The sequence below is a fragment of the Hydractinia symbiolongicarpus genome, chromosome 3, assembly GCF_029227915.1.
Source record: "Hydractinia symbiolongicarpus strain clone_291-10 chromosome 3, HSymV2.1, whole genome shotgun sequence".
NCBI classification, from domain to species: Eukaryota; Metazoa; Cnidaria; class Hydrozoa; order Anthoathecata; family Hydractiniidae; genus Hydractinia; species Hydractinia symbiolongicarpus.
The window spans coordinates 29,688,385-29,715,927 of NC_079877.1; the positions used below are offsets into that span (position 1 = coordinate 29,688,385).

The 27,543-nt window shown below is 35.0% G+C and overlaps 2 protein-coding genes across 2 annotated transcripts; both read left to right on the forward strand.

Moving 5' to 3' along the window:
* The first annotated feature begins 8,982 nt into the window (after positions 1 to 8,982).
* Positions 8,983 to 22,067, forward strand: LOC130636736 (zinc metalloproteinase nas-27-like). Its single transcript, XM_057446566.1, has 9 exons — positions 8,983 to 9,270; positions 9,676 to 9,753; positions 9,837 to 9,929; positions 12,648 to 12,773; positions 13,602 to 13,725; positions 19,913 to 20,100; positions 20,434 to 20,805; positions 21,057 to 21,341; positions 21,425 to 22,067. Exons 1-9 carry the CDS (start codon positions 9,219 to 9,221, stop codon positions 21,778 to 21,780), a joined length of 1,674 nt encoding a protein of 557 aa, XP_057302549.1. The 5' UTR covers positions 8,983 to 9,218; the 3' UTR covers positions 21,781 to 22,067.
* LOC130637030 (MAM and LDL-receptor class A domain-containing protein 1-like) lies at positions 21,967 to 26,988 on the forward strand (the record flags this gene model as incomplete). The annotated part of the gene is made up of 8 exons (XM_057446883.1): positions 21,967 to 22,204; positions 22,301 to 22,695; positions 22,777 to 22,876; positions 22,979 to 23,110; positions 23,398 to 23,654; positions 23,953 to 24,157; positions 24,697 to 24,965; positions 25,402 to 26,988. Coding segments are annotated over 8 exons (1,680 nt in total), but the record flags the coding sequence as incomplete, so codon positions are not given.
* Positions 26,989 to 27,543: the final 555 nt, after the last annotated feature.

Here is a 27,543-nt window from a genome sequence, read left to right on the forward strand (position 1 = left end):
AAATTTTAGGTACTCGGCAGCCAACAATAAGAGATAGGTAAACAAAAATGTAAAGAAAGAAAAAAATGTCTAAAAAGTAGTTTTGAAAGAAACTGCATTGTGATTAGAACAAAAATAGTGTTCTTAAAAGTATCACAAAGAAAAAAATAAAGCAAGCAGTTAAGAGACTTTCCTGTCTCTAGCACTGAGTGGCTTTGATATTCTTGCCAAATTTTAGACATAGAAATAGTTGTATTAGAAAAATACCTCAACAAATCCATTACGCTAACCGTTTGTTGGTTAAGCAGATGAGTTACACGTGGTAAACTTCACTTAATCAGGGATTTAAACTGCTACGGATACATAGTTAGATGACTTCGTCAGTGACCCGATAAAATGCCATATAGTTCAAAAATTAGATACTTAAACTTTTATTAAAAACTTTTTATGTGTTTATAGTTACACCTTCAAAAAATAGTAAACTTATTTTTTCTGGTCATATAGCCATAACATCGCTTAGACTAGAGCTTGTCCTGTATTCCAACAACAGCAAACAGCTTATTTTAATTGCACTTACTTGCCCTTGTGGTGAAAACATTGAAACCTGGCACTACAAAAAGCTCTCTAAATACACCCCTTTGATTAATATTATCGAGCATAATTGATGGCAATTAAACCTGTTCGCAATCGAGGTGGGTACATGTTGATATAGCTCTCTGTCGGTTGCAATTTTCTTAAAAAGATTGGGTTTTCCAAACAAAGACGCTTTCCAAGCCGTCCGGAAATTAGGCAACGTTTGTATAAAAGCATCCTTCTGCATTTGGCTAGCCAGGAACTCAATTACGTGGAACCAAGGCAGCTGCAATCTTTCGTCAGGCTCAACATCTGTGCCTACCTCTCTATTGCTAAAGGATTCAAGCCTGCAACAACGACAACAGATTGATTGTGAGATAACAAAACAGCAAGGTGTAATGATGAAACTAGTCTACTGACTCTTTTGTGCTTTAATTGTAGAGTTTACACCCTCTGCAGATCTATATTCAGTGCAATATCTCCCTTTTTAGAAGGATTGTCTGCAGAAGGTAATTGAACTAAAGACCCTTTATAAACATTACATCACAAACACCTACTGACAGTTAAAAATTGCTATACAACATAGAAGGAAACAAATAAGTATAAATATAAATATAAAACTATAAATAAGAGCAGACAACCATTCACGCGCCAGGACTTGCGAACCTGGCCGTAGCTTTCCACATGTGTTACGGGATCCCAACACTCAGCCTTACACAGGTGATTGATGCTTGGGACCAGCCTTATGTCAGAACCAGCCTGAAGATACTGGCGTAAAATGCGTGGGCGTAAATCCACGAAGAACCAAAAAAAGAAATTTCAAACCCCTATGGGTACATTAGGATCGTTAACTCTTTAGACCAAGTGAGCAAACTTGACCTCCCTGTTGGACTGGGGTTAAAAGTGGAGTCGTCACACCCAACGACAAGACAGATTGTCAAACCTTCTTGCTTAGCTTATTTTAATTACTCTGTAAGAAAGTGGAGACTGAGAAAATTCCTGAATTACGGTGGGCTGCCGGTGAAAATAACAGCAGGGGTAATAAAACCGCTGGGAAAAATCCTTTTCATAGTTAGAGAAAGAACAACACATACACTGTTGAGTTATTTATATCAGGCGGCTTAACACTAACTACTGCCCTGTCATCGCATTTCAACCACTCGTCTACATTCCAATCTTTAATAAATGCCAAATAATGACCTGCTGCGAGTGTGGCTGAATGATTAATAGTTGCCAGCAGTTCGTATTTTCTGATAAAAGATACAAAATCTGCAGGATGTGAAGATACCTCCAATATAATGCCAGAGTGAGAGATACAATTAACAACTTGGTTGTTTTTTACTGATCTTCCCTCGACACAGGTAAATGTTTTTAGTTAGAGAATCAACAAATCTCCACACTGACTAAACGCGGTCTCCCTTGTACTATCCTGGAGGTAAGAAGACTGTAAAAAAAGCCACATGTCATTGCCAGTCGGCTCTTCCGGTTGGAAAAACAAGTGAAAGGAATTTGCAACGCTACTAAAAGGTAGCAAGAGGCACAAAAGACATCCTCACAACTTACATGATATGGTCGTTGTTAAGATGTTGTTTGCACTAACCGACGGTCCTGTTAATTAATTCAAGATGTGTAAAAGTATCTCTGGAACGTCCTGTTGAGTGTTAACATTAAATGGAGAGAAACTAAGCTAAAATGGAGAGAAACTTAATGGAGAGAAACTAAGCTCTGCAAAGCTCTGAGAAAGTTGGAGGGGTCTAAAGCAGAGCATGATTCATGCAGCAGAGATAAGTTCAGCAAAACTGACTTGGAGAGAGGAGAAACATAATAGGACTCAGATGCACATTGTGACCAAAATGTAGGAGTTACAGTTAAAGCTTGCAAAATAGAATTGGCAAATCACGTATTACCTTTATTTGTAAGCCGTGTATGTAAAGTTATTGAAGCAGTCTTGTGGCAAGGCAAATATGGGAAAGGCTTTTAAGACGGGTTGCTCTTACAGTAAGTTTGGTTTTGTTTCTGTGGCAAGGGTTTTGTTTTTGGCATTCGAGAATCAGGCCCTGTTTGTGTGGAAGATATGGAGAAATGTCCATCTTGATTCCATTCACTTGGATTTCTTGCAATTCGAATACATAAAGGGGATTTCATACATACATCAGCAAGGTTACACTCAGCTCGGAAAGTTTTGTTGTTGCTCAACGCTAATCTTTTTAATCACAGTGACACTGATCACGAGCAATAACCTCGACCACTTACTTCAAATGCGAAAATATCTACATTCTGTTTAATAATTTCAACTAAGGGTGAATACTTCGAAAGCTTCTTTGAATGCCATATTTCCATATTTTCCTCACATGGACAGGTAAGCTCTATCAAAATTTTACGTTTACTGTTGTTAGACTACATGACAAGATCTGGTCTAAGCGATGCTATTGCGATATTACCAGGGAAAACGAATCCACCTTTTAAGTCAGAACAAAGCAACCAATCGGAGGAAATATTTGAGAGATCTATGGGTTTAGAACTTGTAATAGAAGGACGAGCACCTGTTTTAACAAATTTGATGTTATTTAGTTGCTTTACCGGGGAAGAGATAGAAGTAGTAAACTCAGTAAGAAGCTCTAAAAGTAGACGCAAACAGAATCGTGGCGAATAGTAAACCGACCCTGTGTAAGGCTAGTTTTGCAGCCACGTAAGACGTGGGCTGTGGTGCACACTTGCTTACCGCTTAAGAACAGGAGGATTCAGTTCACAAACGCAAGCTCTTCAAATTACTTGGTGATGGGAGAACATCTTAAGTGGAGCCTAACTAAAAAGCAAGCAAGGTTGGAGGCATGGCCAGCAAGGATTTTTAGGAGAGATCGTTTTTAATGTAATTCTCCCCTGGTCCATTACCCTTGAAGTTGTAACTGCATAGCCTTATTTATACGGTCTTCTGCATCGAAAGTCTCCAGTAGTTTCTGTTAACAATCTTCCGTAAGGGAAACATCTCTTGAATGTGGGTACTTTAGGGTTGGGATGCATTCCTAAGCCACTTTTACCATGTTAGGCGAATCTATCATGGATATAACTTTTATTTCAGCTTCAGCCGTCTTAACTGTGCCTAATACACTCCATTTACCCGCCTTTAATACTGACAAACCTGCTGAAGTCAATGGGTCTTTCGAATCCCTTAGGAGCAAGTGTCCACTGATCTTAGATGACTTTAGTATGGAAGTTAGGTCTTTTACAGGAAACGCGTATAAACACAAATTAGTGGTGGAATGATGCAGATTAAACCACTTGCTTTTCTATCAGAAATAGAACCATCTATTACGCCACCTAGAAAGCGTATTGGCATGTAGTGGATAGAAGGTATATAGGAAAAGAAGTCTGCAGGGTTTGCAGGCTTTTGGACAGTGAAAAGTGTAGCATATAGAGACTTGCCTTTTATATTATTAATACTTCGCGACTTCTGGGTTCGGAAGTCCATACCAATCATTTGAGTGTGGTAGCACACCTGTCTAATAGCTTTTGAACAACAACGAAGGTCAACAGTGGATAGAGATCACTTACACCAGGACCCAGAACCGCCTACCAGCAGCACTTCAGCAAAACCAACTCATGCTGGCCTGATCAATAAAGCGAATACATGCTATGCTGATTTTCATCCAGCAAGAATTATCCGTAGCTACTGCACTTTGGTTACAAAGTGCATCGGAGTCGTCCTTTTTCCCCCCCCAGAAAAGTCCATCTTGCTGACTATGTTTCTGTTGTCTAAATGCATTTCAGTTGTAGGCCCTTTCGTCTTTTTCCGAGCGTTACAACAACCCCTTCAATATTAACACACAGCAGAATGTTCCTGAGATTCTAACTCATGTATTGTACAAGTTGACAGGGCAATCAGCTATTGCATAGACACAAGGAAAAGAATACTCTGGGTAATCGGTCATTCCGGACCGTCTCTTAAAGAGGCTTCAGAAAACTGGGTTGGTGGGAATATAAAGGCACCAAAGTTTAAAAAATGGGTACGTCTGCAGAAGATTTCTCTTATGGTGAAGATCTTGATGCTACTTTGGAGGCAATAGATGAAGATTCTTTACAAAATAATACTGAGTTTGAAGTGGAACTAACTTCAGTAATTGACGAAATACCCAAATAAGGCCAAGGTTACATTCACTTGTAGTTTGTGCTCTAAAGTTTGTGTATCACAAAGGGGTTATATCGCCACAACAACACTAAGCACAGTGAAGAAAAGGAAATGATGCAAGTTTGGAAGCTGAACAGATTCTACATCCTCTGTATTTTTAGCGATATATCGTGGATTCCGTAATAAAATTGACAGGTGATGAATGTTATCCCTCTGACATCACAAACGAATTCAAGTTTTTTAAAATTGGTAGCCTTGACAATGTTTTGCCATCATACAGTGTGATGAAAATTTTTATTTTGATGTTGAAAAGTTTTATCCATTATTTTATAAAAATATTTTGGAGATAGAACACCCCTTTGGAGCAAGTCTAAGCCACAACTATGCTGTTCTTCAAATTTGAGTTAGCAAGTCAAGTATTGTGTCACCTTTCTAAGACTGATATCAAGGATGATGTTTGGGAAGTTCCAAATAAACCACACATCTTTTCAGAAAAGGAAACATCCATCACATCCTATCTTAGTTGATACATTTTTTTAGTACTATGTATCGGCGAATACGTTTTAATGATTTTAATGTGAAGTGAAATTTCACGAAAATAGTTAACCTCTGCGATGTATCACTGAAAAAATTAAGTTTCTTTAAATCTTCTAGAAGACCTACTCATGCTATATGTCAGAGTGAGAACATTTTTTTTTGTCAAAGATAAAATATTAGCCGATACAAAGAGATCAAAATCTCTACGCACAGAATTAAAGAAGAAATCATCCACCCTCGATCAAAGTCATTGAAAGTACTGCCACCACTAACAAAACAGCTATTCTTATAGCTACACGCCTGCCTATAACAATCTTTACCTAATTATTAGTAAGTATATGGTATTATAAACTGCTTTTGTGAATTTTTAATTTTTGTGACTAGGTGCAATTCCTAGCTGAGATAGGTTTTATTACTCACTGTATGGTGTCCACTACTTCTTTGAACAAAATAAACCCTTGGTAACCCCCAATGTGCATCTCTAAATCAGTATGTACAAAAAACCTGTTGCTAGCTAAAATAACCTTTTTGATTTTAACCAAGAATTATCAACGCGCAAGATTCTTTTTTGATAACAAAAATTGCTAACTATGTTGCTCAATTAACAAAAGTAATCATAAATATAGGTGTTTAAAAGTATTTAATTATTAAAGTTGCAGAAATACGCAACCAGATCTCGACTTCCATCGACAGTTAGGGGGTGAAAGCAATCAAAATAAATTTAAAATTTTAAGTCAGGTTAAGCTTCCCGTTATCAAAATCTACAAAATTACTAATGTGAATGTTTCATAAAATAGATTATTGGAATATTCAGCGTTAGATATTTCAGGTAACATCGGTAACATGGGTAATTTTTTTAAGGAGAGCAACTAACCCCATTTAATGACATGTTCTCAATTTTCAACGACTTGTTTTCTTCACGTTCATTGCGCAACCTTAGCACAACACGTTCTGGTGATGTTAACAAAATTGGCGCAGTTAACTTGGCTGGAACAGTCAAATTTGATATTCTGAATGTTGTAAGGGTATTTCATCAGAATGAAGACAAAATTGTTTCGGGATGTTATGTTTCTTTAACTGGTATGAATGTACAATTAACAAAACAATAAGTCTTGGACGGAAATTGATGGTGGATGCAACATTTATTAAATTTGACAGTGTAATACTTCGAACTGATTGTTTATATGTACTGTATATTTCGTGATCATCAGGAAGACTCCATTTATAGCCTCGAATAGTAAATGACAAACTGTCGTCAACATATATTTCAAATTGTGCACTGGAATGAATTTCATCGCACATCCAAACCTTTGCTGAGTCTGGCGATAAACCTGCTCTCCAACTCTCTGAAAGCTTTAGTGATTTTACTCAGCCAATGAAGTTGTCAAAAAATTGATAGAGTATGTGTTCGTTTTATTCAACAGTTATAGTACTGTTCCTTTGCACAGCAATCTTTTCAGCAGAAGGTCTTGGCTTGACTGATAAATAAAAATATAATTTACTGTAAATACATATTTTTCCTGTGGTAATATTTTCGGTATATGCATAAATGATTATAAATAGCTAGCTATATACGTTTCTGTACAAACAAGTATATGTTGTCATACCTGGAGGAGGGAATAATTTTTATTGGTAAATTTGGTGTTGAAAAAGATCCTGAATTAGTGTTCTTCCTTTTTCATCTGAATAAACAACAGGTATAAGAGAGAGCTTTATTAATAGTGTTTCCAATGTTTACAAATAGCAACTACGTTGTATAAGCTGACTCTGTTGGAAGTATTTTTCGCATACATGTAAATTACGTTTTTTCAATCTGTGTCCTCAACTTATTATCAACAATACAATCCTTCGTAATCACAGCAATAATCTTCTGTCTCCAAGATGTGTTGTACTCATCATTTCCTTGTTGAATACACAATATTGAGATGCCAGTAGTTCTTCTCGAAGTAGAGCAACCAAAAATCGAACAATTAACACCAGGCATAGCAAATTACAGCATATATAAAAAATTACTTTAAAAAAGTATAGGTTTCGCTAAAGTTTCCCGTTTGTTTTTTAAATTTTGGTGCCCCTCCCGTTTGTTTTTTAAATTTTGGTGCCCCTAAAAGTAGTCTGGGTGCTATAAAATGCACGAGTCTCAAGAATATTCCTTTTCTTGTGACTATGGTTATCGCTAACAATTTGGAGTTCTGAGAAAAGATAAGAGCTTCTCGTACACAAGAATGAGGGAAATACTCCTAGAAGAGATGGCCCGTATCTGCTTAGAAAAATCAAAGTTTGCCCTACATAGCGTAAGGTCCAGTGGTGCAACAGCGGCTGCAAATAGCAGCGTTGCAGATAGTTTATTCAAACGACATGGGCGTTGGAAATTAGAATCAACCAAAGAGGGATATTTGCATAAATATCTTAACTCGTTACTCTCAGTCTCAAAAGAATTAGGTTTTAATATGATATGAAATTCAGTAGATTTCAACATGATACGTAATAAAATCAAAAACCACAAATTTTAAGTAAAAACTAATCAAAACAACTTGTTTTAATTTTGTCAGGTCTATCTATGGGCAAATAAATAAGGCTAATTTCGCTTAAGCAAAGCTAATTAGAAATTAATAGAACTTATTTTCAGTATAGAACAAGCCTTACAGCAATAACCTCGGTATTGCCTTGGAACGGGATTTTTAAGTAAAAGGGAGGATTTTTTAGAAATTTAATGACACGTCGATTAACTTCCAAGTTTTCAAGCACCCTCCCACCCACTCTAAAATTAAGTTGTTTTTATTCAACTTGTTTTTATTCTATCAGGACCATTAACATTCAAATAATGCTAATTTCGTTTAATCGAAGCAAATTAGAGATTCATAAAGGTGTAGTTATATATTTAGATGTGGTGATAACACTTCTCTAAATTTCGTCTTTTTTTGTCCCAAAATACACCAATAATTTTCGTTGTAGCGATGTTTATACATTAGTTTGCAGCAACATTTCTTTATTTTCGCAAACTTTGTCGTTATTTTTATCCATAACCGTGCAAGATTAGTGCAACGTCACAGAGCGACGCAGTTACAACGTTGTAACAACGATGCGGTTTTTACTGGGAAAATCCGCTGTTTTCTTTGAACCAATAAGAACACAAACTGCGTTTTGGCCTTCGTGGTCCCCTTTATATAAAAACGACTCTTCTGGAATGTTATCTCATTACAAAGCAATAATGTCATTATGGGCTTGATATTTGTGAGAATTCAAGAAAAATGTTATGTCAAACGAGCATTTAGATGTGGTTGGACATACCCCGGATGTATTAGCGGAAGTGATTCAGCAACTGATGGCTGGCTAAAAAGTGTTAAAAGTAACCTACTAACGGAAAAATTTGCGCCATGCCTGAAGCAACATATGTTTTCTAGTGGCGTAATTAAGGTTCTAATAAGAAAGAAGACACTCTGAAAACAAATTAATAAAACAAATAAAAAATAAATGTTTAGAGGAGTGGACTTATACGCGGGAGGGCTTTTATATTTTAAATAAAATACCCTTAGTATAATTACGACATAGCACTTATTAATCATGAATTATTTTGTACGTCCGTGAATGTGTGTGGGTTTCGCTACAGTCGTTATTACTATTTCATAATCTGGTTATAAACTGCTTGACATGACATTATGAGTAAAAAAAAAGCAAGATTAAAAATAGCGTTGCCTTAATACTACCTGCAACCTACTCACTATTATGTCTTTCTTACTGTTCTATTATATAAATTACTGTTCTATTATACATTTGAACAAAACTGAAGCTTGAGCTACTTTGTAAAGGAAAGCCTTATTATGGACGTTCGACATGATCGCTGTCTTTAGAGATGTTTTGATAATACAATGAAATATCCTTACCCATTGACACAAAAGCTCATTGTTGTGCTTATACATAAAGGATTAACTTCATTTGACACTATTTAAGACGATGGGAATTGATTGAACTTGCATGTTATTTCGGTAAACACTTGAAAGTGACAATGTTGTTGTTACTTCTTTTAATTTCAGTTGCAGTTTCAGCCAAACAGATAGGTAGAATGTATTTCTCTTTTTTTTTAAATCCGTTTATTTCATTGTTCTTTTTTGTTTTTTCTCACCATAAAAAAGTGTTACTGTAATTACGTTTTATCTGACGCTTGGATAATGCCATCATCTTGTCAATATCTCAATGAATGTGACACTCTGAACAAAACAGAGAGAAGAATGCTTTCGTAATTTTTGACGGTTAATTTAGTAGCTAGTAAAATACTGCTACTCCTTTAAATAAGTTCTTTTTTATTCTCAGGTGTTCACAAGGTCCTCGGGGATGTACCCATAGCAGAGAAAAGTGTTATTTTAGCGTTTTGTAGTTTTAAATACATACATAAATTTATGCATTAAAACCGTTGTTTACCGAATATTTGTTTTAGACTGTACAACCATTCCATATCTCTTTAGATAGACTAAAGGACGATTCGTTAAATAACATTGAAAATGAGCTAGATGAGCTAACGAAACAACTTCAATCTCTGCAAGGTATTACGCAGTTTTTTTTCGAATTTTCTTGAATTTAAATAGTAATTGTACTGTGCTTTATTATTACTTTGTAACTTCCTCAGATCAGGTTACTGACACCAAACAGCAAAGTGATGATGAAGACGGTGAAGTCATGTCGAAAATTGCTGAAGCCAATGAACTTGCTGACCTTGATGGTAAGAAGGTTGCCTATTTCATCTGGTGTTAAAGCGTCCAATATATCGTTTTGCAGTCTTTCGGGCGGATATCGTAACTACCTAAATAAGCGCCTTTCTTTCTGATAGCAGCCACCTTCATATTCGCAGATCGAATAAATTTGGCAAAAATTTAAGCGCTTCTTCACAGTAGTTTTACAAAGGCAGGGAAAAAAACTATGTTCATTCTATACATTAAAATGTCCCTTAAAGCATAGAATGAACATAATTAAGAGCACAACTCTCTCAAGAATGCCTTTTAGCCAACCTCTTCTCAAGTGGTTGTTTCTCCTGCTAACCATCTCGGTTGGCGAGATTTCACTCATCGTGTCAGACTGTTAGAAATAGAAAGAAAATCTTCGAAACATGATTGTGCTTGCTTCCCACCTAAAGGTCACAAACATAAGTGTATGCGGTAGCTACTGTTGCTGCATCTATAGCAAAAAGAAGTTATGCTTCGAATTCCTTTGAGCTAACTAAACTTTTAATTTAAGAAGGAGAAGGAAACGGCAAATTCAACCATTTTTTGAATCAAGTCTGATAGCTACTCAATGAAAACTGCCTTTTGAATATTTGAAAATGGCCACTTTGAGCCTTAAATAATTGGTAAATAAGACCAACTATAACTTTTCAAAAAATACGTAGCTAAATGAGAAAAAGTTTTAATACCCAACCACAAAACGGGTCAGTTTCTTATGCGAAATGTTGTAAAAAGTATTATCCCATATTGCTCAATTTCGGAAAGAAATCTGACGAAGAAAGCTTTAATGCGTTTCTTTAAATATTACTTAAATTTCGGAAATCGAGCCTTGATAAGTCTTAATAAGGGATTCTTACAAGAAACGCGTAGAATTTTTAATACCCAATCAAAAAACGGTTGTGTTTCATCTAGGGAAATGTTATAAAAATTAATGTACCACATTGTTCGAATTTCGCAAATAAACTTAGGTCTGATGATCAAGCTTTGATATTTTTTTTAACCAGGCCAGTGTTTTAAATATAGACACCATTTCTAATGTGCAAGCGTATTTTGTATTGCATCAATCAAGGACGTGTTTTAGCTTAATCTGGATTATAAGTTATAGCAATGGTATTAACTTCTAATTTTAATTGATAAGTCGCTTTTATTCAATTCTCGCATTAAACTTTAATTAGCGTAGGATGTATTGTGAAGTGTTCTTTACACAAAATTTCATACATATAGTGCATTATTTACAAAAAAAATAAAAACATTTTTTTTGAATTTCTCCAATCAATGCTATCCTTGCGAAATTCTAATCCCCTTTATTACATACATTCATGGGAAAAAATCTCAAGTATGTACAAAAAATACGAAAATAAAAGCACACAATGCAGGAGTATTCACTTAGGTAGTAAATACCTCTGTATTAATAATACTTATTTTCTGGTTTTGTGGGCGTCTAAATGGTACTGGAAAAGCATAGCTACTTTGATTGTGTCGCTACTGTCTATATTAATAATACCCGTATTTTCGTTGACTCCATGACCCCTGTCCCCATGATTGTGCGAAGTTTTTAATAACTCTTTATTGCTATGTTATATGGCTGTGAAACATACTGAGTTTCAATATTTATCTATTAGACACCTGTATCACATATGTTTAGGTCCCATACCTTTCAGAGGCCTTGATATTTGCCGTTACTCGAAACTACCTCTAAAAATCTCTTTGAAATCCTTATAATAGATAAAATTTAATAACTCCTGTTAAGATTAGAGCTTGAAACTTGCAAGACAACTTTGTTTTATTAAAAAGAATCATTTTACATAATTTAGACACATGATTAATCCGATTTCCTGATTTTGTCGGACTTTATCCGAAAGTCGGAAAAAACCGGATTTTCGGGCAATTTTTGGTACTTTTTAATGCGATCCAGGTAAAAACCGGAAATATGTTAAGTAACCTTTATTTAGCTTTCAGAAACTTCAAAGAGAATGCAAAAATTCGATCTGGAACAAAAGTAATTAAATTTTAAGCAGATAGTGGCATTTTTAACAAATTTCAAGCTTCTGATCACGTCACAGAAAATGTACTAACGCAAGCAAAAATTTATTGCTGCCATTTTGTTCCTTTTATGAGTTACTATAAGTGTGCCAAGTTTGATACAGTTTAAACAACCCTATCAAAAGTTATTAATGGGGAAAGAGGTGGGCGGATCACACCGTTCGAAAAACCCCGGGCCGAGTAGGGTTAAAATAAATCATCTAAGATCTCAGTTAATCATAGTGTGCTGATAATAATTGAAGCCTGTGTTCTACTTTCCCAATGATAAGAATGTGAAGAATTTATGTGTGATTGCACATGAATAGGAGTGCAACTATACCATATAACTAAAACTTCGCACCTTTCTAAAACTGGCAGTATATTAATTTAGTAATAAAAATATTTAAACTTCGGTGTCCTACTACGTTATACCTTTTTGTGCAAAATTTTTGTATTTTAAATTGACTATTGTTTTAAGCCAAATAAAAGTTCACATTGTCTTGTTTTTCAAATAAAATATGGTGCAAGTAAGCAAAGTCGATAATAATTTTTTATGCGTTTGTATTATTTTATACTTTTTTTATGAGTTGGACAAGAAATAGAAATTACGGGCTTCATATAACTGCGTACGTAGTTGGATTTTACTGAATTTGCATGAATTATGATATTTTGGTTTCACTTTGATCCATTATTTGTAGGAATGGAGGAAGTTGACATGAGAATAGACGACCAAAATAATGAAGCAGACGACAAACGAAACGCATTAAATGATAGGAGAAACTTATGGTACATGAAAGATATTGCATATTTTATAAGTGGCTCATGTAAGTAAATGTATTTTTCACACCTTTTAGAAGAAATGTCTACCAGAATTCATGAAATGTAAGAGCGTGTATGTTGCAAAAATCCTGCAATTGTTCCTGTACGTGAAACGGCGATCCTGTTGTATAACTATCTTGTCACACACGTATCCTGTCAGACTAAAGAGTTTTCGTTCATACCTACCTTAAATCAAACCGAATATTTGTATCATTTCCCATGGATAAGAACATGGGAAAAATCACAAAAACATAAGAATAATTAGCAGAATTATAGCAGAATTAGACAGTTTAAATGGTTTTAGAGCAGCATCATTTGATCACTTTTTATGATTTTTTTATGATTTGTTATGTTTTTATGCGCAAAGTTATTCCATGTGTCATGTAGTTACCACTTTTCTTAACGTGCTCAGTCTTTCTGTGCACATTCTATTTCATATTTGATTCACCTTAATTCTTCTTATCCTTACATATTTTCACTTTCTATAATTTCACTTTATATAATAATCATTTTTTACTAAATTTATTTTATTGATTTTTTTACTAACAACTATTTACTATTTTGATCTGTATTTATTCAACAGAACGGTCATTGATAGAAGTTCGTTGTATATATGTTCATATATATTGATTAACGATCTTATCCTGTATAAGTATTCAGAAAAAAATAAACAAAAAAATTCAAATTAAAGGATAAGTGTTGCTGATGAGGAAATTCAGCTTAAGATTTAGGTTTTAATAGCGGGCCCAATGATAAAATAATTGATTGATGTTGTGTTAGAAACTAAACTTATTCCTGTAAGTCATTATAATCTTATTTTAAACTTAATTTAGTGGATGCTAAATCCAAACAAGCAATAAAAGATGCTCATGCTGAAATTTCTGCAAAATCATGCATCAAGTTCCATCAAAGAACGTCAGCAGACAAATATTACTTGAATTACACGAAAGGTTCTGGGTGAGCATACCTTTACATCTTTTCAAAAGAAATGTCCCGCTTTGATTATAGATTTTTATGTTAGTGATTTATCTCCTTTATTAACACCCATTTTCTGTGTGTTGGGAGCGAAATACATATTGAAGTCGGGAAAACGTGTTTTCATGGCAAAAATGCGGTTTTGTGGCAAAGTGTTGCTAAGGAAATATACAGATACATTTAAAAATAAAATATAAACCATATTTAAGGGGAATAATAATCTACCAAAATGAGGTCGTTTTTTATTCCGATGATATTATGTCATCGATACGTTATATTTAAATGTTTTATTGCGCAGGTGTTACAAATTTAATGACATGACTCAGGCGGGAGCGTCCCACAGAATATTATTAGATATTCGTACAGTCGTTAGCCGAGAGCCGAATATCTATAGATATCCGGTGTCAAAAATTGCTGATTGTGTCAGACAAAATGAATTGTTTTTGTCATCTCATTCCCTTCCAATGATGCATCATAACACAGATATTCTCGCTTTGTCGACTGAATAATTACGGAATTTCCGATTTTACCTTGCTGAATATATCTGCTTATTATTGTGATAAAATAATCATGATAATAATCATAGTGATATTAATAATACACTAGTCGATAAATCCCGTGGAGTAATCCACTTAGGCAGAAGGACAATGGAAAAACAGGTTGTTTTAGTTTTTTTGCTGACGTCAGCAGTGCAAATACAAAATAAATATATATTTTTTAGAAATTTGTATACCTGTTGCCTTCATCGTATAGATCTTGAAATGCTGATCAAGAAAATGTATATGATCATGTATCTTTGACAAACGGCTGCAGAGATATCAAGGTTTAAAGGTTTTTTGATGACGTCATCAAACCGTCCATTCCGAAACGGATTCGGGGACCCAAAAACTTACCCAAATTGGTCCCAGGTTGTCCCTAGTTACCCACGCGGTGAAAAAACATTGACGTCACCACCTCGTTTCCAAGTTATTTGGCCTCAAAGTTTTAAGCGCACTGTAATGGCTTCATTAATTTAATATACTTTTCTTTGACGTCAATACTTTTTTAACGGTAAAGTTTTATAAATTACAAAACAATTTTATAGGCGATGTTTTATAGAATTTGACAAAGAAAATTGTAAAGAATATAATCCACTTTGCAAAAGTGACAGACAGACACACGGAACTGGCGTATTATTATATAGACTAGCCGGGAAACCCAGCGTTGAAACGCCGGGGTAAGCCACAAGTCAAGGTGTGACCATGCGTTTAACGCCCTGAGGAGTGCTTAAAAGAGTCGTAAACTGTGCCACACGGTCAGGTGGGTGCATTAGTACAGGTATGCAGTATGCCGTAAATCAAGTAAAGCGCATACACCATTATAGTGTTGCAACTGTCACATATTTTTCAAAAAGTAACTTTCCCGCAACAAAAGCTGAAATAAAAAACAGAGTTTACAAACCGTTGTTACTCTGTCATAGCAAAAACAATTAGTCAATATCATTTTATTTTGCGGAATAAGTTTCAGTAAACGTTAAAACATTAATCGTGACATCGGGCTAAGCGTTTAGTACAGTTAAACAGAGTTGAAGAGACGTGTAGCGACAATACCCTTTTGAAAAAACTTTCTCGCCTGTTTAAATAAAAACACAAGAAACAGTCCATCAACAAGGGGTTGAGCGGTTAGTCCAGGTAAACAGTGTTGCACACCCGTACAGACGTGATTCCCGAGAAAGTTTAAAAAGTAATTGTCACAGTGGGCTGACCCCTTAGTACAGGTAAACCACATCGCACATGCTCTAGGCGTAACAGCCTTTTCCAAAAAAACAGTTCATTGTTAACACTGATATTAGCACTTAGTACAGGTAAAATGTGTCGCACATGCCTATAAGCTTAATAGCCTTTTCCAAAATACTTCAGTTTAAATAAAAACACAGGAAACAGACAGTCGTTTAACAACACGGGATAGGCACATAGCACAGGTACTCTGTGTCTCATTAATAAACTTTTGACTTTTGCTAAATTTTATATTACAGTAAAGTGGTAGCTAACTACTTAATTGCATTTAGTATGAAAAAGATTACTTAAAAATTCTGTTGCAGCCAACTTTATTTGGTTACTTTGACATTTTAGCTAGAGGTAGCTAGCTAACCCCAGTTCACAACCAAGTAAAAATCAGATTGGCAAAGTTAACACAAAAATCAGAAATGTTAGCTAACATCTACGTCGGTAGCCAGAATCTTAAAATTGGTTTTGTTTACGATTGATATATGGCTAGAGAACGTAACAGTAAGAGGCAAATAAAACTAATACAAATCTTTAGATGGCTGATTAGGTAGCTTAGCTAGTAGCTAACTATAAAGTATAGGTGAATAAACATGTAAACAAATAAAAAAATACCCGAAAGTAAAAGAAACTGCAATCTTGTTAGAATACAAATAGAAGTATCAGAAAGAAAAATTAAAGCAAACAGTTAAGAAACTTTTTTTTCTCCAGCAATGAGTTGGTTCAATCTGCTTACCGAATTTCGCGGACCAATAACGTAAAAATCGTGGCTAAGAAATGTAAAGAGCTTTAGTTTCTGATTCGACATTTATATAAAACTCTGCTCCTGATTGGACCAGCGGGAACCCGTCCCTGTGCAAGCGGGGGCCCGACGGGTTTCTCGTCCCTGCGTATTTTGTATTTCCTGCGTGGTTAACACAAGTCGCTTTTGACGCACGAACAGACAGACGGAATACGGCTATTATTATAGAGAAGTCGTTTCCCGTGGAAAAATCCACGGGTTCGCCCGTCCTTTATATTTACCCGTCGCAACAAAGTGGATAAAAATATATCGCATTTGATATTCGTGTTTCCGTAACATCATTTTCTAACTCAGCGGGGGGTCCGAGCAGAGACAGACAGACGGAATACGGCTATTATAATAGAGACTAGTAGATTAGGCCCGTGGAAAAATCCAAATCATTTCTCTTAAAGTAAAATTTTTCCTCACACTACCCTAAAAGTTCAATAAGTCTTTGAAAGATTTTGTGGCTTGTTACATCATAATTCGTGCTCAAATAAGATCCCTACGTTTGACTACTAAGGTGGATATAAATAGCTAGCTATTTATGCTTAGTAAAACACATGTAAAGAGAAACAATAGCAATATAAAAATTATGACATTTGCAGTAAGTTCAACAAACCAGAAGTTTCGCTAGCACTTGTTTGATAACATTAATTATGCAAAAAAGTGTAAAAAAAACGCGGTAAAATATAAAGAATTTGAAGCTCTTAAGTGACTTTTTCCTGGCAAATGCGAGTCTGCCTGACACGTAACTCTAGCGACATAAAAACATAACGTCTAAAAATATCCAAAAAGTTCTTACTATTTGTGAATCCAAATCTACTTTAAACCCAAGCTTTCATTTTCTACTTCTAACTTTTCTTTACTACTTCTAGCTCCACTCTTCACTTTCGAATTAACTTCTTGTGGCTTCTAACTTTACTTGTGTACTTCTATGTTCACATAAAATATATATAAAAAAGAACGGAGTGTAAAACCAATTGGCAAATATTTAGGCTAATTAGTCAAATTAGAAATGCAAAAACAAAGTTTGAGTCATAATTCATGTTAAAAGAACAACAATCAATTTAACAGTTCATTTTACGTCAATTTTTGCACTAAATTTCCAACACAAAATACATATTCTAAATAATTCCTATGATTTTCCTCAAAAGTTTAATCAAAATATAAAAGATGAGAGGTGAACGACAAAATCAAAGTTTGCAGAATTTAATTATTTTAGGTATATATATGTCTATTGATATATGCCCTTTATAACAATATTTCAATCCAAAATGTGAAAAAGAAAAACAGTTTGCTTAATAAGACAAAATGTCATAAACAAAAACATTTTAGTCAGAACATCTAGAACAACAAAAATCACTACACTTAAGGTAAAGGAACTACTACATGTTAAATAAAAATCGTTTCGTCATATTCCATGTAACCGATGTATATAAGTTTAGTTACACAAAATGTAAAAAATACATTATTTGCATACACAAAATGTGAAAAATACATTATTTGCTTAAAAACAGTCCTTAAACTCTTCTTAAATATTCTGTAATACTTTTTTAAAAGTTGTTGTGGCTTGTTAATTTAAGCTTAAAATGTCAAATGAAATAAGTTACAGTCACATTCTTAGCAAAGACCACTAAGATAACACTACGGTAGCTAGCTTAGCTACATGTAAAAAGCAACATAAAACTGAAGCAAACATAAGCTAGCTACAGCAGCTAATAGCTGGTCAGTTGAATATAAACTGGGGACTTATTTACATATTTATAAAGTCCGAGCTAGCTAGCTATTAGGTTGTTGTTGGTGTGGTTGGTTTTATGATGCTAGCTAACAAACATGTCTCGCATCAATAATATCATCAAAACTGAAAAAAACATAAACAAACCTTACAGAAACCTTTCTATACTTCATTTATATACCATGCCCCTTTTTAAATGCTTTTGTAAAGATTTATTTTGAAGGAAAGAGTAGAAATTGCTTAAAAACAACAGCCATCTTTTTTGTAAACACAATTTCCGTTACTTTGTGCTAGAACTTCATTTAACAAACCACATAAAACTCGCAGCTTTTCACGACAAAGAAGAGATAATTTTTTCGGCGACTTCAAAGAGAATTTCGGCAACATCAAAGGAAAATGGTGATGTCAACTTTGCCTGTCACAGAGACACGGAACTGGCGTATTATTATATAGACTAGTCGATAAGGCCCGTGGAAAAATCCATCTAGGCAGGATAACAGAGAAAAATAACCGTCATTTAAATTTTGATGACGTCAGCAGAGACATGTCAGAACACAAAACTTTTTTTTTCAGAAATGTGCATGCCTGTTGCCTTCATATAGATCTTGAAACGCTGATCAAGAAAATGTATAGGATCGTGTATTTTTGACAAACGGTTGCAGAGATATTAGGGTTTGAAGGTTTTTTGATGACGTCATCAACCCGTCCATTCCCGAAACGGATTCAGGGACCCAGGTTTGGGAAACTTACCCAAATTGGTCAAAGGTGGTCCCTAGTTACCTACGCAGGAGATGACGTCAGTTATTTCCACCCGTTTCCAAGTTATTTAGCCTTAAATTTAAAAGTGCAATGCAATGGCTTCACTAATCTTAATATACTTTCCTTTGACGTCAATATTGCTTTAACGTCAAAGTTTGGTAATTTACAGAACAAATTTATAGACGATGTTTTATAGACTTTATCAAAGAAATTTTATCCACTTTGCAAAAGTTACACACAGACAGAACTGGCGTATTATTATATAGATAGTCGATAAATCCCGTGGAGTAATCCACTTAGGCAGAAGGACAATGGAAAAATAGGTTGTTTTAGTTTTTTGCTGACGTCAGCAGTGCAAATACAAAATAAATATAATTTTTTAGAAATTTGTATACCTGTTGCCTTCATCGTATAGATCTTGAAATGCTGATCAAGAAAATGTATATGATCATGTATCTTTGACAAACGGCTGCAGAGATATCAAGGTTTAAAGGTTTTTTGATGACGTCATCAAACCGTCCATTTTGAAACGGATTCGGGGACCCAGGTTTGGAAAACTTACCCAAATTGGTCCCAGGTTGTCCCTAGTTACCCACGCGGTGAAAAAACATTGACGTCACCACCTCGTTTCCAAGTTATTTGGCCTCAAAGTTTTAAGTGCATTGTAATGGCTTCACTAATCTTAATTAACTTTCCTTTGACGTCAATACTATTTTATCGGTAAAGTTTGGTAAATTACAGAACAATTTTATAGGGGATGTTTTATAGAATTTGTTAAAGAAAATTTTGAAGAATGTAATCCACTTTGCAAAAGTGACAGACAGACACACGGGACTGGCGTATTATTATATAGATCTGCAAACACGGATCCTCATGTCTTAATCGTTTACTTACTAGTATTACCTCTTTTTTAATTTTGTTGACAGATTTAGGAACAATTAAGGCAATACCAATAGTAACATGTGAGGAATAAAGTAGATTGAGTAGCAGAGAATATTATTGTCGATAACATAGTGCGCAGTGTATATTAAAATAGTTCAGAAAATAGTGTATAAAATCATGACCAGTTTTAGTGCTTGTTAAGCACTTCCTGCATAGAATAAATATGACGATTTTTTTCTCTATCAGGTGTTGGTCCTATGTTGGTTTGAGCAGAGGTCGGGCTACAACTGGACAACCAATCTCAATTGGTCAAGGATGTGGAACTAAAGGAATAGCAATTCACGAAACACTACATGCCTTGGGCTTCTATCATGAGCAATCTCGTTTTGATAGAGACGAATATGTAGAAATTTTTTGGGAGAATATAAAAACAGGTTGGTAGCAAAGCCGATATAAAATGAAGTTTTAGGACAGGGTATAAATGTGCAAATGGAATGGTCAGAATGTGCTGGGTCGTTGGTGTCCAGAACGTGTTTGTTCTGAAGACACCGTTTCCACTTTTCTTATGGCGTTTCATAAAACAGCTGTATAAAGTGTTCTTAAAAGACCGCTCTTGGTACAATGATAAATTTTGAGACGCCTATCGTTTTATGTATTACAGGTTCCCCAGGTTAATTGGAGACAGCCTGTTTGGTTTTAACTCATTATTTTCTGTACTTATCAAACGTTGTATACACGCCTATATTTTGCATAATCTTTTTTCATAGGCAAAGAAAATAACTTTAAGAGACGAACGCGACAAAACTCGGACAACCTTGGGACAGATTACGACTACAGTGGTATTATGCACTATGGGAAAACGGCATTTTCTAAAAATGGAAAACCAACTATCCTATCTCTTAAAGACCCTTCTCAACAGCTTGGTCAACGTAACAGGTTAACTCAAGTCGATGCTGACCAGTTATACCGTCTTTACGAGTGCACAAATACGAAACAGGGATGGTCAAACTGGTCAGGATGGCATCCATGCTCATCTTCATGTGGTACATCAAGAACCAGATTTTGCTATTCAAATAACATTGGTGATTGCACTGGTGACAGCAGAGAATTCAGACAATGTACAGACACAGAATGCAAAAGTTTGTAGTCTTTTTCCCAATAATGTCAATATAGTATGCAATTTTAAATTTTTATTCACCATCGCAAATGCTGTGTTTTTTGCTACATGTCTATAAAGTAAATTGTAGTTTATAGCTAGTGGTAAACACAATCAAATTGCAATAATACGAGTGAGGTTTCTAAATGCAATGTGCACATTTGTTTTACATCGACATGCTACTGAACCAAGTTTTTCCTAATGCGAAATAAAAATCATTCTTACGCGTTTTAGCTGACGGTCACTGGGGTAAATGGACACTATGGACGAACTGCGATGCTTCTTCTTGCAACTATGGAAAGAGGACTAGAAGTAGGCAGTGCAACGATCCTGTACCTCATCATGGTGGAAAAACATGTCAAGGACAGGCTACCGTCGTAGGAACGTGTTTCAACGACTGCCCAACGCACTGTAAATTTGAAGAAAGTAACCTTTGTCAGTACACTGCGACAGGAAAATGGCTATTAAAAACTGGCGGAACACCTTCAAGAAATACGGGACCAGAAAGCGGAGCTTATGGTGCGAATTAAATTTGAATGTTAGCGATTTTCTTTCCGTTATCGATCCTTTGAATTTTTTTAACTGATATACTGATTTTTTAGGTTCAGACATGTATGTGTATCTTGAGGCAAGTGGAATACCACCAGGTTCAACCCACACTTTAATCAGCCCGGTATTTAAAAGCTCTTCCCAAGCTTGCATTTCGTTTAATTATCACATGTATGGTGCCTCCATGGGAAGTCTTGAATTGAATTTAATCCAGGGAAATCTTAAGACGCAATTGTTCTCTGAATCAGGCGATAGGGGTAACCAATGGAAAAGTACGAGCAAAGACTTCCGTACATCACGTGATTACCAATTGGAATTTAAAGGAATTGTTGGCAGGAGTTTCACTAGTGACATTGCTCTGGATAATTTACATGTATTCGATGGGCCTTGTAACGGTAAGGGAAGTTAATTTAACCTGTAAATGAGGATGTAGGGAAAATTGAAATAATTCTGCAAATTTATTATTATGAATTTAACTTCTATTATATCAAGGAACTATACGTTATTTAACTCCAAATTAGACGAGTTTTTTATTCATTTTTTTGTTTTGCTGTTGTTGTTGTTGTTGTTTTTGTTGTTGTTGTTTTTTTCATAATTTTTTGGGTCTTATATATTTATTCTCCTTTCTCAAACAGGAAATGGAAAAACTACTACTGTTGCAAAGACAACCACAAAGATACCGACAACAACTACAAAGATACCGACAACAACTACAAAGAGACCGACAACAACTACTAAAAGACCGACAACGACCACGAAAAAGACGACAACACCCCGCGCTACCACCTCAACCACTACAACTCCTTTAACCCCGCCTAGCACAATAACATTCAGTAAGATTTGATTCATTCTTTCTAGGCGCCTTTCTTATTTTTTTTTTTATTAAGCCTTCGTTTTCTTTGAAAAATATAACACTTTCGTTTATATAGATTGCAGTTTTGACAAAGACCTTTGTGGATTGGAACAGAGCAAGACAGACAAACTTGATTGGAATTTGCAGGCAGGAAGAACAATAAGTTCGCGAACAGGTCCCAATGGAGATCGTACTTCAGAGGGTGGAAAATACATTTACTTGGAAGCATCAGGCGTAAGAAGAAAGGGTGATGATGCAATAATTTCAACACCTTTTATGCAATTCTCTAATCAACCACAATGTCTAGAGTTTTTTTATCACATGTATGGCTCACAGATGGGTAACCTGGTCGTCTTCCTAGAAGATAAGAATGGAAAAAGGGAAACTTTGTTTCAAGTGGTTGGAAATAAGGGCAATAAATGGCATCAAAAGCTAGTTAACTTAGCCGGTGATTACGGAGTATGGAAGAAGGTAATTTAGTAGTGACATTGCAAAATTACTTCTTGAAATGTTGTTTGACAACTTGTCTATTAAAAAAACATCTTTTTGTAGATTGTCTTTAGAGGAATAAGGGGTTCAGGATACGCATCTGACATTGCTATTGACGATCTTTACATTTACCAATCACCATGCCCTAATTTACCATCTCCAAGTAAGTACACATTACGCACAGCGTTCTTGCGCTTTGCTCCAACCTCCGCATTTGTTTTTAGATTTCTTGGGTCATAATATATTTTATTATCTTTTTAACCAGCTTTGTTGTCGTGCAGTTTCGAACACACATTTTGTGAGTGGAAAAACGGTGGCGACTTCAAGTGGCAACGTTTACGAGGTTCGACTCTATCAATGGGAACTGGACCAAGTTTTAGTGCAACTGGAATTACTGGTAACCTCTTTAATAATAAATTATTATTTATAACGAAGGGAGGTATAATATACTTCTTTGATATATCATAAAAGAATAATTCATTAAACACTTCAGAGGGTATGGTTATAATGCTTCTGATCAGGGTGCAATTCAACTTGCAAGTTTTTCGCAAAACCAGCCGATAAAACCTTTGAATATAACATCTTTTAATTTAGTATTTTGTCTACAAACAAGTATTATTTGATTTGAATGACTCACTCAAGGTATCTTTAATATCTTCATATTTTTATTAACATCACCAACAGGATACTACATATACACTGAGGCATCTTATCCACGTGTTATGTTTGATAAAGCCTCGTTGACATCTCCATTTGTTTACACGTCAAGTCCTATGTGTATGAGTATGTTTGTTCACATGATGGGTAATGGAATCGGATCTCTATCGGTGACTGCTGTCACAAAAGATGGAAAAACCATAAAATTATTCTATGCTGAAGGCCAAATGTCAAAACATTGGACCAATGTTGCTGTAGATTTACCAGTTCAAGCTGCAATGACTGTAAGCTATGTAGTTTGCGTACTAAATGAAGGATTGCATAAGTGCGACAAATTTCTAGGCGCACATTAAACGCTAAATTGATTAAGTGAACATGTTTAATTCAATAGAAGTATTGTGGCATCCGTTTCAGTTAAGAAAGGGAAATAAAGTCAGTGGAGCCTTTTTTAATGAAAACATTTTACGTGATACTCCTTCTAAAACCTTTTTATCTATCGCACAATAATGCAATATAAAATTCTCAATCGACAATGTTAGTTTTGTTCATCACCATGTTGCAGTTGTTTGTTGTTATTTTTAGTTGCAAATTAAAGCTGCAGTTGGCAAAAACTATCAAGGAGATATTGCTGTTGATAATATTCTTGTGCAACCTGGCCGGTGCCCAAAGAAACAAAAGGTGGAGATGTCCTGCAATTTTGAACAAAACTGCCCACTTCAATATAAAACTCCTTCTTCTTTTCACTGTGCACCAGTTAAAACAACTACTACTACTAATGGAGCCAAAAGTGAGTTGAAATTTCCATTGGCTATTCACAAATCTATATATAAAAGCAATGTTTGTTTTTGCTATCACATGTTTTCATGAACTAGATAGAGCACGTTGCTTTTAGTGCAATTAAAACAGATAGTAGAAACGTCGTAAAACATACGTGTACGTTTTCATTTTTGACTTACTCTATTAAAATTAAAGTATTGACAAACATTTTTCAGTTCAGAAAAAACATATTCGTTTTTTTTTACAAAAAATAAAAATACATTAAAAAGCATGTTAAATATACTTGCACGGTTTTTCGTTAAAGTCGAGGTTTTTAACCTAAAAAACTCGAAAAACACACGCAGTTTGTGTTACAGAAATTATTCTTACAAATCCATGTGTTTCGAATGAAATGGGGTCCCAAATTTTATCAAAAAAGTGAAGGAGAGCGCTTGGTGTGCAACCTTCTGTATCTTCCTACACGAAATGCCTCTAGTGAATACCTGCAACAAAGAATAGTACAAATAAACAAGATAGAATTCAACAGGTTAATAAGTGTATTTATTATAGACTCATTCCTTTCGTGGAGTAATACATGTGGTCGCAAAGCTGGTCAAGTTGAGATTGCTATTCCAAAAGTGTCTCCTCGTGGCTCCTGTATGAGCTTTAACTACACTATCCGTAATAAGGGAACTTGCCGAATCAACGTTTATCACGTGTTCAAGGATGGAACACGAACGTACACAACTAGGCAGCCTTACATTTATGATCGTGCTGAAGGAGTGTGGGTACATCACAGTGTTCCTTTGACAAATTCGCCGAATCAAAGTGGGCATAAGGTATGTATTAAGAGTTATTATAAATAGAACTACGTATAGTTCATTTCATAAGGGTTCGCGAAATCTTTCGCCTCTTAGGATGCGTGTATGGGCGAAATATGAAAGCTGTGATTCTAAGAATTCTAAGAAAGTTGGTCATATCTTTTCTCTCAAATTAAACTTAAAAACCATGCTAGAAATTCTGTTGAACCAATGATGTTTATAGCAATAGCGTAGTCTAACTGTCGCCAAAATCGGGTCGTGATAAACCGCAAATGAAATTTGAAGTTAAAAATAACAAATGCGATAAAAAAAGTTTATCGACCGTGCGGGGATGTGCGAATCGTTGTGGATTGTCCACAAGATAACGCCTAGTTTTCTTGAATTTTCTCTCCTTTGCTTATTTTGTATTGTATCTTCTTCTCGTTATTAGCAACAAATGTTACGTGTATTTTAGGTTCGTCTCACTACAAACTCTATGTCATCATGCAAATATGTTGGTATTGATGACATTGTAGTAAAGGATGGTTTATGCGGTTAACTAACGGTTCAAATGGAAGGCTTACCCATTATGTAAAACTCGCACAGTTTAAGTTTTGTGCATCTTATAATTATTTAACAATTATCGCAACCTTACATTACTTCTCGATTTTTAATTTTTGTTTATACCATTGAGGAATTCGAGGGTTTTTTTTGATTTCAGAAGTTAAAAGTCAATATAGAGTAAACACATATTCTCATTTTTTTCTAATTTCTGTATAAAATATAGAAATGTTACATAAAATACGTGAATGTAATTAGACACTAAAGTATCTTAACGTAATCACTTGTAAATCGAAAATCAAACAAATGGAAGAGATACTTCTGTTATATTTTGCAATTTATGACCTCGCAAGTTGTAGGAAGTTTTTTTGTATCTTTGTCGTAATCATTCACCTCTCTTTATTTACTTACATTAGAGGAGCTAAAAATATTGATTTTCATCTTTTTAAGATACAAAGAAATGGGTAGTTTTTTGATTGTCACCCGAAGAAATGTTGATTAATACAGATGTAGTATGTGATAAAAGGAACAAAATGATGACAATCAATTTTACTAATGTCTGTAACTCATCTGTGACACTATCACCATCGTGAAATTTGTGCAAATTACCAAAGCATATTGAACATCAATCTACTTAAGTTCTGGTTCGAATTTTAACATTCTGTGTGGAGTTTAACATATCTTCGGGTTTTTACATATTTTGTATGACAAAACAATGACAACAATTGCCCAAAAAATCGGTTTTCCCCAATTTACGGGTTAAATACAAAAACATTTGACAAATAGGAGTAATCACGTGTCACAACTGTCAGAAAGACTTCTTTTAAATTATGTTATAAATTTCAAATTCTAATCGTAATTTTAACAATCTATTTCAAGGTATTTTACCGATTATGAGGACTTTATAAAACGGGTAATGTCGAGTAATAGTCAATATGTAATACTCTAGTAGGCATGAATGGAAAAAGGGATGCGTCACATTATCAACGTGATGTAACTTACGGATATATCGAAATATTTTGGTAAGTAGCTACCAGCAATTTGTGATTTAGTACTTATGGAGGTAGTGCGGGACTGTTTTCCACGTTCACGTGGCTAAACCCTGTATAGATCCCTTTAATAATAACCGTGTTTGTGCGCGTATAAAAGTCGTGTTACGGAAACACGAAATGCGATATCTAAAGGACGGACGAATCCGCGGATATATGCACGGACTACCGACTGGTCTATATTATATGACCCGTATACGTCTGTGTGAATGTGCGGCAAAGCATACCAAATTTCATCCTCAAAGATGAAGATTTTCACAGCTATCGTCACAGAAATCACCCCCGTCCAATTTTTGAAATCCCTAGGACATGCTTGCGTGATAGAAGGTATACCAAGTTTCTCCTAAACTAAAAGCACGAAATCGTATCATCTGTCTGGACAATGAGTTTAGCGGTAAGCATTCAAAGTGCCTCTTTTTGAGCTTTGTTTGTTCTGCATGCTTTGCATTTAAGGAAATGTTTGTTTTTTAAACGCCGTTTGTACAGTTTAGAAAAACATTTATCCAGGCTTAATAAGTGATTCTGAAATAACTGAAAACTCTGGTGTTTTACATGAGGTAGATGTCATCTCAGACAGGGGAATTTCTAATCAATAATCTGTGCAATAGATGTATTTTTCCAACAGTTGGTCAATCTCTCTATTTATTCTAGAATTATTTTGTAACACACATCCTGCTAGAAGTGACGTCAGAAGTTTTGGTATGGCGTTATCATTTTCTAAGAACACGTGTTTTCGCCTTTGACATTGATGAGTCGATTGGCTTGATTTGACCCAACTTTAAGGAGTAGGCCCCATTTTGGTCCCAGGTGGTCCCTAGTTACCCACGAGAAATATGCCGTCTGTTTTTTCACCCATTTTCAAGTTATGTGACAGCAAATTTATAAACGCACTGCAATGAATTCACTAGGTGTAAAGACGCGTAATCACCCTTATAGAAAAAAATTAACACATACAATTTTCATATTTCTTTCAAAGTTCAGACAGAGTTATGACTTTCCTGAAAATT

Bases quoted from the DNA above. Each gene is read 5' to 3' on its own strand.
- LOC130636736 (XM_057446566.1), top strand. From the start codon at position 9,219: ATGTTGTTGTTACTTCTTTTAATTTCAGTTGCAGTTTCAGCCAAACAG. The intron at 9,754-9,836 runs GTATTACGCAGT...TAACTTCCTCAG, and splicing joins ACAACTTCAATCTCTGCAAG to ATCAGGTTACTGACACCAAA. The intron at 20,101-20,433 runs GTTGGTAGCAAA...CTTTTTTCATAG, and splicing joins TTGGGAGAATATAAAAACAG to GCAAAGAAAATAACTTTAAG.